Below are 17,225 nucleotides of genomic sequence, written 5' to 3'. Positions count from 1 at the left end.
GGAGGCCCAGGAGTTCAGCCCTGGTAAGGGGCTGGGGGGGTCATCCCAGACAGGAGGTTTTGAAGAGGGAGGCCTGGCCTGGGTGGAGGGGTTAAATGGGCAGGCGGGGGGCTGAGGGCCCAGTGGGGGGCAGGCAGGGATTGGGGGCCTGGTGGGGCCCAGCAGGGGTGGGAGGCCCAGCAGGGGGCAGGAGGGGATCAGAGGGCCTAGTGGGGGGCAGGCAGGGATCAGGGGGCCTGGCAGGGCCCAGCAGGGGTGGGGCGCCTGGCAGGGGGCAGGAAGGGATCAGGGGGCCCAGCGGGGGGCAGGCAGTTGGTTGGCCTGGCGAGGGGGAGGAGGGGATCAGGGGGCCTGGCAGGGGTGGGGGGCCCAGGAGGAGGCAGGTGGGTGTCAGGGGTCCCAGCAGGGGTCTCGGTGGGGTGAAGGTGGGGGTCGAGGGGCCCAACCGGGGGGCAGGTGGGGGTCGGGGGTCCTGAGCAGGCGGGGATCAGGGTCCCGGTGGGGTGGAGGTGGGGGTCGGGGGCACGCGGGAGGCAGGTGGGGGTCGGGGGGTCCATCAGGGGTCCCAAGCAGGCAGGAATCAGGGTCCCGGTGGGGGGGGGCAGAATAAGGCAGGCGGGGGTTGGGGGACCCAGCGGGGGTCCCGGTGTGGTGGAGGCAGGGGTCGGGGGGTCCATCAGGGGTCCCGAGCAGGCAGAGATCAGGGTCCTGGCGGGGGGGGGTGGGGGCAGAAGAAGGCAGGTGGGGGTCAGGGGGCCCAGCGGGGGTCCCTGTGTGGTGGAGGCGGGGGTCGGGGGGTCCATCAGGGGTCCCGAGTAGGCAAGGCTCAGGGTCTCATAGACTCATAGACTCTAGGACTGGAAGGGACCTCGAGAGGTCATCAAGTCCAGTCCCCTGCCCTCACAGCAGGACCAAATACTGTCTAGACCATCCCTAATAGACATTTATCTAACCTACTCTTAAATATCTCCAGAGATGGAGATTGCACAACTTCCCTAGGCAATCTATTCCAGTGTTTAACTACCCTGACAGTTAGGAACTTTTTCCTAATGTCCAACCTAAATCTCCCTTGCTGCAGTTTAAGCCCATTGCTTCTTGTTCTATCATTGGAGGCCAAGGTGAACAAGTTTTCTCCCTCCTCCTGACACCCTTTTAGATACCTAAAATCTACCCTCCCCCGCCCGGGTCCCGGAGGGGGAGGGCTGAAGAAGGCAGGCAGGGGTCGGGGGCCCAGCAGGGGTCCCAGTGCGGTGGAGGCGGGGGTCAGGGGGCCCAACCAGGGGGCAGGTGGGGGGGCAGGGGTCCCAAGCAGGCGGGGATCAGGGTCCCAGTGGGGTGGAGGCGGGGGTCGAGGGCAGGCGGGAGGCAGGTGGGGGTCGGGGGGGGGTCCATCAGGGGTCTCGAGCAGGCAGGGATCAGGGTCCCAGTGGGGTGGAGGCAGGGGTTGGGGGCAGGCGGGAGGCAGGGGGCCCAACAGGCGGCGGGGCAGGCAGGGCTCGGAAGGTCCATCAAGGGTCCCGAGCAGGCAGGGATCAGGGTCCCGGCGGGGGTTGGGGGGCCAGGAGGAGGCAGGCGGGGATCGAGGGGTCCAGCGGGGGTCCCGGTTTGGTGGAGGCGAGGGTCGGGGGGCCCAGCGGGGGGCCCGGCGGGGGTCGGGGAGCCCAGCGGGGGTCCCAAGCAAGCAGGGATCAGGGTCCCGGCGGGGGCCAGTGGCGGCCCGGGGCAGGGAGGCAGGGGCGGCCCGGGGGAGCGCACGGGGTGGCCGGAGCCGCTGGCTCTGCGCCCGCCTGTGCGGAGGCTGCTGGCGGAGCCTCCCCGGGGCCGGGCTCAGGCGGGGGCTGCCGGAGCTGGGCCGGGGCGGCTGCGGCGATAAAAGGCCGGGCGGGCCGCTGCCCAGCAGCTCGTCCGTCCCCTCGGCCCTGCCCTGCGCGGTGCGCGCGGTGAGTGGCGGGGAGCGCAGGGATCGGGGCCCTGGTGCCGGGCGCTGCGCACCGGGCGGGCGGGGCTGTTGGGGGTGCGTGGTGGGTGGATGAGGGGGGCAGGCTGGGGGCTGTTGGGGGTGCATGGCGGGTGGATGAAGGGGCAGGCTGAGGGCTGTTGGGGTGCATGGTGGGTGGATGAGGGGGCAGGCTGGGGGCTGTTGGGGTGCATGGTGGGTGGATGGGGGGGCTGTTGGGGTGCATGGTGGGTGGATGAGGGGGCAGGCTGGGGGCTGTGGGGCTGTTGGGGTGCATGGTGGGTGGATGAGGGGACAGGCTGTGGGGCTGTTGGGGTGCACGGTGGGTGGATGAGGGGGCAGGCTGGGGGCTGTGGGGCTGTTGGGGTGCACGGTGGGTGGATGAGGGGACAGGCTGGGGGGCTGTTGAGGGTGCACGGTGCGTGGATGAGGGGGCAGGCTGGGGGCTGTTGGGGGTGCACGGTGGGTGGAGGAGGAGGGGCAGGCTGGGGGGCTATTGGGGGGCACACAGTGGGCAGATGTGGGGGCCAAGAGGGGCACATGGTGGCTGTGGGGCTGTTGGGGCTGCATGGTGAGTGGATGAAGGGGCAGGCAGGGTCCAAGGGGGGCACATGGGGGATGTGGGGCTGTTGGGGGTGCATGGTGGGTGAATGAGGGGGACACGCTGGGGGCTGTTGGGGGTGCATGGTGGGCAGATGTGGGGGCCAAGGGGAGCACATGGCAGATGAGGGGATGTGGGGCTGTTGGGGGTGCACTGTGGGTGGATGAGGGGGGCAAGCTGGGGGATGTGGGGGCATTGGGGCACAGGCAGGGGCTGTGGTGGCATTGGGTTCACAGTGGGCAGATGTGGGGCCAAGGGGGGCACAGGGCTGGTGGGAGAATGTGGGGGTGTCAGGTGGGGAGGGGTCTGGGAGCAGTTCAGGGGGCTGCAGCCCCTGCATGGAGGCGCCTGTTGCCCTATTACCGGGGGTTTGCGGGTCACGCCGCAGCCTGGGTTCTGGGGCCGGCCGCTCTCTGCACCCTGGGGGCTGCGCACCCTGCCCTCACACCTGGAGGAGGGGGTGCTGGCTAAGGTGGGGGAGGGTCGGTGCTGGGGTTGGGCAGGGGGCTCTGGGGGAGACGGGCCTGACACCTACTGGGGCATTGGCTGTGTGGCTCAGTGGGTGGCAGTGCCAGGGCTGGGCATGGGCAGCACCTCCTCCCATCCGCCGCTCCTTGGATCTTTGCCAGCAGCTACCTGGGCTGCTGGTTTCTGGGGCCCTTGCTCCCCCTGTGCCCCCAGCTCAGGGGAAGGGCCTCGCACTGCTCCGCCAGGGCTTCGCGCTCGTGGGGCCCAGCCTGCCCCGGGTCGTGTCAGGCTGTGACTCTCTGGCACCTGGGGGCTGCGTGTGTCCACGCCCCGTGGGGAGCAGGGTGACACCCCTAGAGGGGAAAAGCTCCATCCCAAACCCTGCCCCCAAGCCAGCCTGTCCCCGTGGGATGGGGCCCTGCACTGTCTGTGGCAAAGGGCCCGGGGGCTCATTCCGTGGCCCCTGGGGACCCCAGCCCTGACCCCGGCCATGCCAGGCTGTTTCTAGGTGTCTGTTTGTGGAGGATCAGTGATGCTGGCCGGACCCATCCCCACCCTGCTCCCGCTCCTGCTGTGCCTGGCGACCCCCAGCTGGCAGCAGCCCCCGCAGATTCAGGTGCGGCTGGCGGGGTCCAGGAACCAAGCCGGCGAGGGGCGGCTGGAGGTACTGTACGACGGGCAGTGGGGGACCGTGTGCGACGACGACTTCGACCTCCACGTGGCCAGCGTGGCCTGCAGGGAGCTGGGCTTTGAGTCGGCCGTGACATGGGCCCACAGCGCCAAGTATGGCCAAGGGGAAGGTAAGGCAGGGCCCTCTGCTCATGAGCAGTGCGGGCACAGACCCAGCCTGGGCAGGGTGCTGGCTACCCTACAGTGGAGTGTGGGCTCCTGGGGGTGGGGCAGCCATATGGGGTGAAAGCCCCCAGCTGCAGAACTCTCCCCACCCCAAGGCCCAGTGCTGGCTGTGGGGCAGCTCCAGGAGACTCCAGCCCCAGCCTGTCCCAGCAGGGGGCGCTATGGAGGGGGGAGGAAATGGGGGGGTGCTGTCCCAGCAGGGGGCGCTGTGGGGAGTGGAGCAGGAGCTGGTGGAGGGGGAGCTCCCGGTGACTCCAGGCTCAGCCTGTCCCAGCAGGGGGCGCTGTGGGGAGCGGAGCAGGAGCTGGCCGGCAGGGAGCTCCAGGCAACTCCAGGCTCGGCCTGTCCCAGCAGGGGGCGCTGTGGGGAGCGGAGCAGGAGCTGGTGAAGGGGGAGCTCCAGGCAACTCCAGGCTCGGCCTGTCCCAGCAGGGGGCGCTGTGGGGAGCGGAGCAGGAGCTGGCCGGCAGGGAGCGCCAGGCAACTCCAGGCTCGGCCTGTCCCAGCAGGGGGCGCTGTGGGGAGCGGAGCAGGAGCTGGTGAAGGGGGAGCTCCAGGCAACTCCAGGCTCGGCCTGTCCCAGCAGGGGGTGCTGTTGGGAGCGGGGCAGGAGCTAGCAGGGACGGGGGGAGCTCCCAGTGACTCCAGGCTCAGCCTCTCCCAGCAGGGGGCACTGTGGGAAAGGTGGCAGGAGCTGGCGGAGGGGGAGCTCCCGGTAACTCCAGGCCCAGCCTGTCCCAGCAGGGGGTGCTGTGGGGAGCGGAGCAGGAACAGGCGGGGTGGGAGCTCCAGGTGACTCCAGGCCCAGTCTGTCCCAGCAGGGGGTGCAGTGGGGAGTGGAGCAGGAACAGGCGGGGTGGGAGCTCCAGGCGACTCCAGGCCCAGTCTGTCCCAGCAGGGGGCGCTGTGGGGAGCGGAGCAGGAGCTGGGGGGGGGAGCTCCAGGCGACTCCGGGCCTGGCCTGTCCCAGCAGGGGGTGCTGTGGGAAAGGAGGCAGGAGCTGGTGCGGGGGGGAGCTCCCGGTGACTTCAGGCTCAGCCTGTCCCAGCAGGGGGCGCTGTGGGGAGCGTGGCAGCAGCTGGCGGGAGGAGGAGCTCCCGGTGACTCCAGGCCGAGCCTGACCCAGCAGGGGGCGCTGTGGGAAAGGAGGCAGGAGCTGGCGGGGGGGGGGAAGCTCCAGGCAACTCCAGGCTCGGCCTGTCCCAGCAGGGGGCGCTGTGGGGAGCGGGGCAGGAGCTAGCAGGGACGGGGGGAGCTCCCAGTGACTCCAGGCTCAGCCTGTCCCAGCAGGGGGCGCTGTGGGGAGCGGAGCAGGAGCTGGCCGGCAGGGAGCTCCAGGCGACTCCAGGCTCGGCCTGTCCCAGCAGGGGGTGCTGTTGGGAGCGGGGCAGGAGCTAGCGGGGACGGGGGGAGCTCCCGGTGACTCCAGGCTCAGCCTGACCCAGCAGGGGGCGCTGTGGGGAGCGGAGCAGGAGCTGGCCGGCAGGGAGCTCCAGGCGACTCCAGGCCCAGCCTGTCCCAGCAGGGGGTGCTGTTGGGAGCGGGGCAGGAGCTAGCGGGGACGGGGGGAGCTCCCGGTGACTCCAGGCCCAGTCTGTCCCAGCAGGGGGCGCAGTGGGGAGTGGAGCAGGAGCTAGCGGGCGGGGGGGGGAGCTCCAGGCGACTCCAGGCCCAGTCTGTCCCAGCAGGGGGCGCTGTGGGGAGCGGAGCCGGAGCTGGCCAGGGGGGAGTTCCAGGTGACTCCAGGCCTGGCCTGTCCCAGCAGGGGGCGCTGTGGGAAAGGGGGCAGGAGCTGGCGGAGGGCGAGCTCCCGGTAACTCCAGGCCCAGCCTGTCCCAGAAGGGGGTGCTGTGGGAGCGGGGCAGGGGGTGTGTGACATGGTCAGAAGCACAGCCCCTGAGCTCTCCCAGGGGGTGGGGTGTCTGCTAGTAATTTAGGGACAACCCGTTTAGTATCCCATTGTCAGCGAGCCCCCTGGAGCCCCCCTGATGCTTTTGGGGGAGGGGGCTGCCAGCCTGGGGTCCTGTTGCTGAGCCCATGGTGAGGGCTGGGGGGGGCCAGAACTCCTGGCCCAGGCCCATCACTGACCCGCCTCTGCTGCACCAGGCCCCATCTGGCTGGATAACCTGCGCTGCGCTGGCACCGAGCGCTCCCTGGCCGAGTGCGACTCCAACGGCTGGGGCGTCAGTGACTGCAACCACGGAGAGGACGCCGGCGTCGTGTGCTCGGCCCAGCACCCCCCGGGCCCTCGTGCCCTGGGCCCAGCCCCCGTCCTGCAGGTGAGCGGGGACCGTGGGGATGCTTGGGCTGGCTGGGGGTGCTTCCCGCCTGGGGCTCCTGCTGCCGCAGGGCCAGGAGTTTCAGCCACTCTGACCCCTGTAACAGGCCCGAGTCCCTCCTCCAGAAGCCCCAGCTAGTGCAAAGCAGGAGTGCTGGGGGGCAGACAGCCCAGGGGGGCAGATCTCTGCTGAAATGGGGGGACTGGCACCTCTGCCAGGGGCCCCTGTCTCTTCAGTCTGCCCTGCCTGGCCTGTGCTTATCACCAGCACCTGCCTGGAGCTACCCCACCCCAGCACTCCTGCCCCGCTCACTGCAGTGCCCCCTACTGGAGAGGGGCCCGGCCTCCCTGACTGCTGCTGGGAGGGCTGGGGGAGCTGGGGGGGCAGAAACATCCCCATTCTGATGGTACTGTCACAATGCACTTTGGAGATACTGACCGGAGATAGTGTGCACGTGTGTCTGTGTGTGTGTGTGTGTGCGTGCATGTGTGTGTGCACATGCGCATGCATAGGAGCAAGTGCAGGGTCTGGTTAATGCCAGCCCCTTCCTGTTACTCCAGCCTTCAGCTCCCCCTCCCTGCTCCCTCCTATCCCTTCCTTGGCCTTTCCCCACAGCTCTGCCGGTGCCCCTCACTCCTGACCCGCAGCCCTGGGCACCCTGCCCCCACACCTCCAGACTCACAGCCATGTGCTGCCCTGCCCTGCCCTGCTTCCCCCAGTCCTACAAAGGTGTTGTCAGCCCCACCTCCGAGTGGTCTCTTCCCTTGTCACAGACTCACAGATCATGCCCAATCTTGGCCCCATGTGGTCCATGGGGGGGGGGTCAGGGGTGGCTCCAGGCCCCAGCATGCCAAGAGCGTGCCTGGGGCGGCAAGCCGCGGGGGGCACTCTGCCAGCACTGCGAGGGCGCCGGGCAGGGTGCCTTCAGCAGCTTGGCTGCAGAGGGTCTGCTGGTCCCGCGGCTTCGGAGGACCTCCTGCAGGCACGCCTGCAGAGGGTCCGCGAGCAAGCCGCCGAAGGCAGCCTGCCTGCCGTGCTTGGGGCAGCAAAATGCCTAGAGCCGCCCCTGGTGGGGGGGTGCCCCTTCCAGTGCAACAGCCCTTCTTGGGCATCCACTCTCTCTCAGGGTCAGGCCCCTCCACCTCCTGAAGCCGCACCTCTCTGAGGCTTAGCACGTCTGTCAGGTCACCGGGGTCCTCTCTCCCCAGCCCATTGTCCCCCCACTGGCCAGAACCGGCTGCGACTCCTGAGCTGGGTCTCTGGGTCACCAGGTCATCAGTTGCTGGGGTCTCCATCCTCCAGGCCATCTGCTGGGGTCCCTGTCATGGACTCACAGATTGTGCCCAGTCGTGGCCCCGTGTGGTCCATGGGGGGTGCCCCTTTTAGTGCGACAGCCCTTCCTGGGGGGCCACTCTCTCTCAGAGCCAGGCCCCTCTACCTCCTGGAGCCGCACCTCTCTGAGCCTTAGCACGTCTGTCTCTGCCGTGGGCCCCCCCAGGGAGTCCCCTCGCTCTGGACCCCCTGGGCCTCGACCCCCCTGCCTGCCCTGTTCTCTAGCCTGGAGTGACTCTCAGCCAGCGTAACACAGGAGGGTTTACTAAGCATTGAACCCAGCAAAGAAAACTCTCAGGGCCTCAAGCCTGGTCTCCCTCAGCCCAGCACATCTCAGTCCCCCTGCAGCCAGGTGGGCTCTGCCTGCTCCCCCTCTCCAGCCCAGAGCCCCCCTGCTTCCCAGCTGGGTCTCCGATATCCCTGGCCCCAAGCCCCCTCTGTCCATTGTCTTCTCTCCAGGGAAACAGGGTCGTTAACAGGATGGCCTGGTCTCCTCTCCTCTCAGCCTTCCTCTGGCTGGAACCGGCTGGTCAGGTCACCGCGGTCCTCTCCCCGCAGCCCATTGTCCTCCCACTGGCCAGAACCGGCTGGGACTCCTGAGCTGCGCCTCCAGGTCACCAGTCGCTGGGGTCTCCATCCTCCAGGCCATTGGCCGGGGTCCCAAGTTCCCTCTCCGGTCCTGTGTCCCAACAAACCCCCTCTCCCCTCCCCTCGTTAAACCAGTAACACCCGGGGACACTGAGTCTCACCCCCTCTGCATGCAAACCACTGGAAAACCAAGAAAAAATTTAAAAAATCCCCCACTTGGTCACAGCCTGGACCCCAGGGGCTCCCCCCGTTTCCTGTGCCCATCTCACCCGGTATCTGGCCTGGGGCAGGGAAGGAAGCTGGAGGAGGTGCGGCTCAAGCCGGTCCTGGCCTGGGCGAAGCTGAGCGTGCCCGTCAGTGAGGGCGTGGTGGAGGTGAAGCACGAGGGGCGCTGGAGGCAGGTGTGCGACGCCGGCTGGACCAGGAACAACAGCCGCGTGGTGTGCGGGATGCTGGGCTTCCCCCGGGAAAAGCGGCTCAACCCCAGATTCTACAGGTATCGCCGGGTGCAGCGAGCGTGTGCTGACTGGGGCAAGGGGGTGCCTGTGCCCAGTGTGCCGGGGGGGCTGGTCTGATAGGCAGGTCTGGGCCTGCCAGGCGAGGGGGTGTCTGCCAGGGGAGCTGCCCGCAGACAAGGTCGTGTGGCTGGCTGGGGGGTGTCAGGGCCGTCCCCTCGCAACAGTCTGTGGTGCTTAGATGAGATGGAGTGGGAGGGGTCCAAGGTCACAGAATGCTGAGTGTTGCACACGTGTGTGCATTGGTGCAAGGGGCTGAGTCACGGGGCTCCCTGGGGCATTAAGTCCTGGATCCAAGGGTAGAAACCAATTGCAGGGCAGGATGTCTGGGGAGGGGGGGCGGAGGGCATGGTGACCCCTGCAGGGGGTGGGGAGATGGAAGGCATGGTGACTCTGCGGGGGGGGATAGAGGGCACGACGACCCCTGTGGGGGGCAATGGGGGGTTTGGAGGGCACGGCGACCCCTGCAGGATGTGTGTGGAGGGCATGGTGACCCCTGTGGGGGGCAATGGGGGGGTGAGGGCACAGCGCCCCCTGCGGGGTGTGTATGGAGGGCACGGCGACCCCTGTGGGGGGCAATGGGGGGGGCACGGTGACCCGTGGGGGGGCCGGGGGGCTGCCCATGGCCCTGCTCACCTGCCCTTTCTAACCCTGCAGGAAGCTCTGGGACCTGAAGTGGAATGATCCCAAGTCCAGGTAGGGACCCGCCCCGGCCTGAGCTCCCCTCCGTGGGGTGACCCCACTGGGTGCCAGGCTGCCCACAGGCCACCGGCGGGAGGGGGCGCCCGTCTCATGGGCTGGGCGCTGTTAGTGTCGGGCGGGCGGGAACTGACATGAGCTGACCCCGACCCCGACCCGGTTCGCAGCCTGAGGAGCCTCAGCCAGAAGAACACGTTCTGGATCCACCGGCTCAGCTGCCTGGGCACGGAGCCCCACCTCTCCCGCTGCCCGGTGCAGGTGTCCCCTGCCGCCCGGCGCCGGCCCGCCTGCGCCCACGGCATGCACGCCGTCATCAGCTGCGTCCCGGGCCCCGAGTTCCAGAAAGCCAAGGCCAAGCCGTTCCGCAAAGGCCTGCAGGCGGAGGTGAGCCCTGCCGGAGCCCCGGCCCCAGGTCTGAGGGGCGGGGGGAGCCCCTGTGAGAGCCCCCAGCCCCGAGGAATGGGCAGCGCCACAGTGTGGGCGGGAAAATGGTTCCTCTTGGGACTGATGTCAGGAGCACAGACTGAGCAAAGGTTCCGGAGCGGGAGCGAGGCAGCAGCTGGCTGGGGGGGAAGCTCCAGGTGACTGCAGTCCCGGCCTGTCCCAGCTGGGGGCACGGGGGGGGGGGCGCATGTCTGCTCCAGCCCCAGCCTGTCCTACAGGGGGCGCTGAGGAGTGGGGGGGGGCTCCTGTCTGCTCCAGCCCCAGCCTGTCCCAGCAGGGGGCGCTGGGGAGGGGGGCTCCTGTCTGCTCCAGCCCCAGCCTGTCCTACAGGGGGCGCTGAGGAGTGGGGGGGGGCTCCTGTCTGCTCCAGCCCCAGCCTGTCCCAGCAGGGGGCGCTGGGGAGGGGGGGCTCCTGTCTGCTCCAGCCCCAGCCTGTCCTACAGGGGGCGCTGAGGAGTGGGGGGGGCTCCTGTCTGCTCCAGCCCCAGCCTGTCCTATAGGGGGCGCTGTGGGGTGGGTGGGCTCCTGTCTGCTCCAGCCCCAGCCTGTCCCAGCAGGGGGCGCTGGGGAGGGGGGGCTCCTGTCTGCTCCAGCCCCAGCCTGTCCCAGCAGGGGGCGCTGGGGGGTGGGGAGGGCGCCTGTCTGCTCCAGCCCCGGCCTGTCCCAGCAGGGGGCGCTGGGGAGGGGGGGCTCCTGTCTGCTCCAGCCCCTGCCTGTCCCAGCAGGGGGCACTGTGGGGAGCGGGGCAGGTGGCTGTGGGGGGCCCTGGCTAAAGGGAATGGGGTACAGGACAGAGCCTGCCACAGATCTGAGACGTACCCCGGGACAGGCGGGACCCCAGCCATTCCCCGGTGTGGGGGTGTGTGCACGAACACCCACGTTGGCCCCCTCTTTTGCAGGGACCCCAGGTGCGTCTCCGGGCTGGTGCCCAGGTGGGCGAGGGCCGGGTGGAGGTGCTGCGGCACGGCCAGTGGGGCACCGTGTGCGACGAGAAGTGGGACCTGCTCGCCGCCAGCGTGGTGTGTCGGCAGCTGGGCTATGGGACAGCCAGGCAGGCCCTGGCGGGGGCCCAGCTGGGCCAGGGTGAGCGGCTGGAAGGAGCCAGCATGTGGGGAGCCGCGGTGCTCGGGGGGCGGGGAGGAGAGCAGGACCCCAGGGGCTGTGGTGGGGGGCTTGGGCCCCACTCCCATGTGCTGTGTCTCAGGATCAGTGGCTGGGGCAGACGAGCAGCTGAGGGTGAGCTCTAGGGTGGCACGGGGGGTCCCTCAGCACAGGGGGTCCGGGTCTGGGCGCCCCAGGGGCAAAGGGTGCTGGAATGGAGCAGAGCTGCAGGACCAGCAGGAGAGCCCAGAGTTTCGGGCTGTGCAGTGTCTGGGAGGGACGAGGGAGAGCGGCCGGATCCTGGCATGTGAGGCCTTCGGGGACCCAGCCCAGCACACCAGGGACCAGCAACTGACTGTGCAGCCAGGCCCGGTCCAGTCCCCAAGGAGCCGGGCCGCTGGGGAGCCCCAGGACAAGCTCCTGGGGAGGGGGGATTCCCCGTCTCTCCATGGCTCAGCCCCTGAGGCCTCTCGGGCTGGGGGGCTCTGGCCGGTGCCCTGCAGGAGGACAGGCTGGAGGGCCCAACGGGCCCTGTGCAGGGAGCCCCTCGGGCGGCGCCAGGGCAGGGCTGCACTGGAGCAGCCGGGGGTGGCCTGGGCGAGCTCGGTGCTAGCCAGGGTGAGTCGGGCTGCCCTGGCCCCGGCGCTGACGCTGGCCTCTGCCTCCAGGCCTGGGCCCCATCCACATGACCAAGGTTCAGTGCACAGGCTACGAGCGCGTGCTTCACGAATGCAGCTTCCAGGAGGCGGCGCAGAGCGGCTGCCAGCATGCGGCCGACGCTGCCGTCCGGTGCAACGTGCCCCACATGGACTACCAGAGCCAGGTGAGCCCCCCCCCGCAGCCTTAGGGGGCTGTCCCCCATGCTAGGGGGCAGAGGTGTGGGGTGCATGGCTAAGGAGGGGGCAGTGTGGCGTCATGGAGGAGCGAGTAGCCTGGGGTGGGGTAGGTGCCGTGGGGCAGAGAGGCCTGGGGGAGGGGGTGCTGGGAGGTCTTGGGGAGTGGGTGCCATGGGACACTTCTGGGGGGCGCTTGGGGGTCTGGGGGAGTGAGGACAGTGGGACGCTGCAGGAGGAGAGGGTGGCACAGGGCACCACAAGGAGGATGCCATAGGTTGAAGGAGGCTGCTAATGGTACGGAGGACATATGGGGTGGGGCTGGCAGCTGGCATGGGGGTCCCCAGGTGCCCCTAGCTGGGGTGGGGGTCTCCAGTGGCTGTCCCCGGGCGGGGGGAGGAGCATCTCCCAGCTAAGGAGCAGGGGAGCTGGCAGCTAACCCCTGCTCTGCCCAGGTGCGCCTGGCGGGGGGCCGCAGCCCCGAGGAGGGTGTGGTGGAAGTGCTGGTGCCAGTGGGGGGCGCCCTGAAGTGGGGCGCCGTGTGCGGCGAACGGTGGGGGCTGAACGAGGCCATGGTGGTCTGTAGGCAGCTGGGGCTAGGCTTCGCCAGCCATGCCCTCCAGGTGAGTCCCACAGCGGGGAGGGGTGGGTGCTTGTGCCCTGGCTTGGGGGGATGCACAGGGGGGCCCTGTGCCCTGGTGTCAGGGGATGTTGCTGGGGGGGATGGTGGGGAGGGGCCTTGTGCCCTGATGTCAAGGGGCAGGATGGGGGGCCTGGCATCAAGGGAGGGGATGGGGGGACCCTGGTGTTGGGGAGCGGGACAGGGGGGCCCTGGCCCGGGGCTCTCGTGTGCCCACTGAGCACTGGGGCATCTCTCTCTCCCCACAGGAGACCTGGTACTGGCAGGGCAGCCCAGAGGCGGGCGAGGTGGTGATGAGTGGCGTGCACTGCACGGGCACCGAGCTCAGCATCCAGCAATGCCAGCGCCACGGCCCCGTGCACTGCCCGGCCGGGGGTGGGCGCTTCTCTGCCGGGGTCAGCTGCACCGACAGTGAGTAATGGGCCCTGCCTGCGGGGGTGGGTGGGGCAGCAGGGGGAGGAGCCTATGTCAAGGGGAGGAGCTTGTGGAGTGGGCGGGGACAGAAGGGGAGGAGCCTGTGGGGGTAGGCAGGGGCAGGAGGAGCAGGAGCCTGTGGGGTGGGTGTGGGCAGCAGGGAGAGGAGCCTGTGGGAGTAAGTGGGGGCAGCAGGGGGAGGGGCTTGCAGGGGTGGGAAGGGGCAGCAGGAGTCTGTGGGGGTGGGTGGGACTGCAGGGGGAGGAGCCTATGGAGTCAAGGGGAGGAGCCTGTGGGGTGGGTGTGGGCAGCAAGGGGAGGAGCCTGTGGGGGTGGGCGGGGGCAGCAGGAGCCTGTGGGGGTGGGCGGGGGCAGGACTGGGGATTTCCTCGGCACTCAGCCCCACTGATCTCACCCACCCGAGCCGGGCGAGTCCTCAGTCGCACGCAGCTGCCTATGGGGGTGCCGGGGCGGGAGGGGAAGCAGGTGCCTGTAGCTGGGCTGCCGGTGCTGGGGCCCCTGCCCAGCCCAAGGGAAGCCAGGCCAGCCTGACCCTGCGGATCCTGCAGCGGCCCCGGACCTGGTGCTGGACGCGCAGCTGGTGCAGGAGACGGGCTACCTGGAGGAGCGGCCGCTCGCCATGCTGTACTGCGCCCACGAGGAGCGCTGCCTCTCGCGCTCGGCCGACCACGCCAACTGGCCCGACGGCTACCGGCGCCTGCTGCGTTTCTCCTCCCGGATCCACAACCTGGGCCGAGCCGACTTCCGGCCCCAGACTGGCCGCCACGCCTGGGTCTGGCACCAGTGCCACAGGTGAGCGCCCCCCCGCACGGCTGCACAGCCGGGCTCTGGGGGTGTGGCCCCCCAGCAGCTGGCTCCAGGCAATGCCAGCTCCCCAGTGCAGCAGCTTCTAGCTAGGGCTGCCCTGGGAGCCTGTGGCCTGGCAGACGAGGAGAGGAACCAGAGCCAGGAGCAGGGCTCTGGGCTGTACCCAGAGAGCCGCTGCCCCAGAGCAGGGCCCCTGGATGTGCCACCCGGTCTCCCCACGCCTGGGCCCCACATGGCCCCGGCTGGCTGCGTGTCCTGCTCCCCAGCTGGATCTGTAGTGCCGGCCCCGCCCGGTGTAATTGGCAGCGTCTGGGCCAGGACTGTCATTACGGCTTTATTTGGATCCAGAGCTGTAATTCTGGGGCCAGCCGTTGGCCCCCAGCCCCCACCCCCGGCAGCTCCTTCCTGCCCTCCCCAGCCAGGGGTCTGGCACTGCCAAGGCTCTCCCCACTACAGGAGCTCGGGGCTGCCCCAAAACACCCAGGGCACCCTCCAGCCTCCTCCCGCTCACCAAGCAGGTCAGGGGGGCACTGCTTCTTCCCTCCCCCCCTTGGTGCACTTGGCTCCCTGCCCCCTCTCGTCCCCCACAGGCACTACCACAGCATCGAGGTCTTCACCCACTACGACCTGCTGACGCTCAATGGCTCCAGGGTGGCTGAGGGGCACAAGGCCAGCTTCTGCCTCGAGGATACCAACTGCCCCCCAGGTACGGGCTGGGCTCTCGGGAACCCCTCCAGGGCCTCCTCAGCACCAGCACCCCCCACCCAGCCAGCGCCCTGCCCCGCTCCCAACAGCACCCCCTTCTGGGATCCCCCCAGCCATCGCCCTGCCCCCAATGCGCCCCCTGCTGGGAGCCCCCCTAGCCAGCACCCTGCCCCCCCACAGCGCCCCCTGCTGGGAGCCCCCCACAGTCAGTGTCGTGCCCTGCCCCCACAGCGCCCCCTGCTGGGAGCCCCGCCCTACAGTCAGCGCCCTGCCCTGCTCCCTGCAGCATCCCCTGCTGGGAGCCCCCCACAGTCAGTGTCGTGCCCCGCCCCCACAGCGCCCCCTGCTGGGAGCCCCGCCCTACAGTCAGCGCCCTGCCCTGCTCCCTGCAGCATCCCCTGCTGGGAGCCCCCCAGCCAGAGCCCTGCCCCGCCCCCCCCCCCCACAGCGCCCCCTGCTGGGAGCCCCCCCCCAGTCAGCGCCCTGCCCTGCGCCCGACAGCGCCCCCTGCTGGGAGCCCCCCACAGTCAGTGCCCTGCCCTGTGCCCCACAGCACCCCCTGCTGGGAGCCCCCCAGCCAGTGCCCTGCCCCTTCCCCACAGCACCCCCTGCTGGGACAGGCTGGGCCTGGCGTAGCTGGAACCCCCCCGGCAGCACGCCAAGGAAGAGCTCTCCAGTGCATGAGGGTGTGTAGCGGGAGGGAGGCGGGTGCTGGTGGGACTGGGGGAGGGGGGCTGCCCGAGTCATCCTGTCCCCTCCCCATCTCTCTCCCCAGGGCTGCAACGGCGCTTTGCATGTGCCAACTTCGGGGAGCAGGGCGTGAGTGCAGGGTGCTGGGACACCTACCGGCACGACATCGACTGCCAGTGGGTGGACATCAGTGACGTGGGGCCCGGCAGCTACGTCCTGCAGGTAGGAGCCAAGTGCCCAGGGCCAGGGCGTCTCCAGCAGGCTGTGCAGGCCGTACCCCCACCCCCCCAAGGCCTGCTCAGGGCCAGGGCCTGGGCCTGGGCCTCTCCAGGAGGCTGTGCTTGCCTCCCCCCCCACCATGGCCTGCTCCGGGGCCTGGCTCTGTCCTGGGAGCTGGCCAGGGTGGGAACCCACCAGCCTGTGCCAGAGGCCAAAGCCCCGTCTCCTGCGCAGGGGGTCTGGGCTGTGCCCGTGGCTTGTGAGGGGGCCTGGGGCACTGGCTGCCATTGTGTGAGGCTGGGCCCCCGTCCCTCTCCCACCAGCCCAGGCACCTGTTTGCAACCAGCCATGACCCAGCTCTGCACTCCTGGCCTTGCCCCCCCACTGTGGACTCCCTGCCCCTCCCCTCTTGTCCCCTCTCCAGGTGGTCGTGAACCCCAAGCACGAGGTGGCAGAGTCCGATTTCTCCAACAACGTCATGAGGTGCCAGTGCAAGTACGACGGGCACCGCATCTGGCTGCACGGCTGCCGCACAGGTACCGGGGGGGGGGGGGCGTCAGAGCAGGTGGGGCCCCGGTGGGGCGGGGAGGGGCGGACCGAGCGGTGCTCATGCCTGCCCCAGAAACGGGCCCTGCAGAAGGCAGCAGGAGGCCCAGCCAGCCCAGCCCGGGGCTGAGAGCAGCGTACAGCGCAGTGCACACACCCCTGCGGCGCAGCCGTGGGCACCAGGCCTCCAGGGGACAGGCCCTGTGCCCCTCTCCTGCTCCGCCAGGCAGGGGTGTGTGGGTCCCCCACTCACGTGGGTCCCTCCTCTCCCCAGGTGACCAGTATGGTGCCGATGCAGTACAAGAGCTGGAGCAGCAGCAGCACCTGGCCACTAACCTCATCTGAAGCGTGTGGGGCGGAGCTGAGCCGGGGGAGCAGCCCAAACGGGGGTGTTGTGGGGCTGAGTGCTGGCCCCTGCACAGCAGCCGCAGGGGGGAGGCTGGGGTGGGGGTCACAGTGCCTGGGCCTTCCTGCCAGCCCCGGGGCTCCCCTGAGAGCACCCCACAAAGGCCCCACTGTGCTGGGGGGGCAGCTTCTCTCCTGGGCCCGTGCTGGGATGGGCAGGCCAGGGCCCCCCCGCCCAGTCCTGGTTATTGTCCCACTGGCCCCTGGCCCTGTTGGGCTGGGGCAGCCATGACTGCACTCAGGGAGCCTTGGTATTTATTTGGGCTGGAGGGCGACTGGGGCTGGCGCTCGCCTAACGCCCAGGGGGCGTCCGAGCCAGCAGCTGTGCACCACAGGGGAGGGCCCCACGAATCACGCTCCAGCAGGAGCCTGCCTCTGCATCCCATCCCAGGCCAACTACCTCAGCCACCTTCGGGGCCAGCACCGCCCTGTGCCTGTGGGGCCCAGGTCCCCCTGGTCTCAGGAGTGGTCTCAGGCCTAGCACCACTTGTGCAAGCACTAGCATGTCACGAATAAAGGTTCTGTGCAAGTCAAAGGCTGGTGTCTGGCCTCAGGGGGGTGCTGGGATGGAGTGGGAATTGTCCATAATATTTTGTGTGAATAGCGGTGCGTGCCTCAGTTTCCCTTGGGGGGTGCCTGGTTAACGATGGGGGCGGAGAGGCTGTTTGTTCTGTGCAGAGACCCAGAGCTACAGGTGGGACTGGGAGTGAGTGGGCCTACGGGCTCTGCGCTGGGGCTGCTGTTCAGAGCCACGGCAGGTCAGGCCAGAAGGGCGTGTGCTGCCCAGGTGAGAGCACCGGCCTGGGCTCACCCGCCTCCAGCCCAGAGCCGCTGGTGAGCTGGGCCGAGTGCTCGAGCGCTGCCTAGCCTGGAGTTAGCGGCTCCCCCGTGGCCAGGGCCAGGGCCAGGCTGTTCCCGGGGGCCATTACCCACCACACAACTTGGCCTGTGCCGCGGCACTGCGTCTGCCTGCCAGCCCAGCCCTGCAGCGGGCTCTGCTCTGGACTGCCAGCCCGACGAGCTGCCTGTGCCCAGCAACGTGTCCATGCAGGCTTGGCCTGCCTAAGCGCGTCACTGGCTCCTGGCTGAACCACGTAACACAAGCGG

General features: G+C 69.5%; 1 protein-coding gene across 1 annotated transcript; it reads left to right on the top strand.

The window, feature by feature from the left end:
* Positions 1 to 3,546: 3,546 nt before the first annotated feature.
* LOXL4 (lysyl oxidase like 4) lies at positions 3,547 to 16,653 on the top strand. Its single transcript, XM_050958833.1, has 14 exons — positions 3,547 to 3,826; positions 5,987 to 6,159; positions 8,370 to 8,575; positions 9,252 to 9,290; positions 9,461 to 9,677; positions 10,637 to 10,820; positions 11,507 to 11,661; positions 12,127 to 12,294; positions 12,560 to 12,722; positions 13,295 to 13,538; positions 14,144 to 14,259; positions 15,034 to 15,170; positions 15,592 to 15,703; positions 15,988 to 16,653. The coding sequence occupies exons 1-14, from the start codon at positions 3,559 to 3,561 to the stop codon at positions 16,056 to 16,058; spliced, it is 2,253 nt and encodes a 750-aa protein (XP_050814790.1). The 5' UTR covers positions 3,547 to 3,558; the 3' UTR covers positions 16,059 to 16,653.
* Positions 16,654 to 17,225: the final 572 nt, after the last annotated feature.

This window comes from Gopherus flavomarginatus, chromosome 6 (assembly GCF_025201925.1).
Source record: "Gopherus flavomarginatus isolate rGopFla2 chromosome 6, rGopFla2.mat.asm, whole genome shotgun sequence".
In the NCBI taxonomy this organism is placed as follows: domain Eukaryota; kingdom Metazoa; phylum Chordata; order Testudines; family Testudinidae; genus Gopherus; species Gopherus flavomarginatus.
The sequence above is the reverse complement of the archived record's forward strand: the minus strand, read 5'-3'. Positions and strand labels throughout refer to the sequence as shown.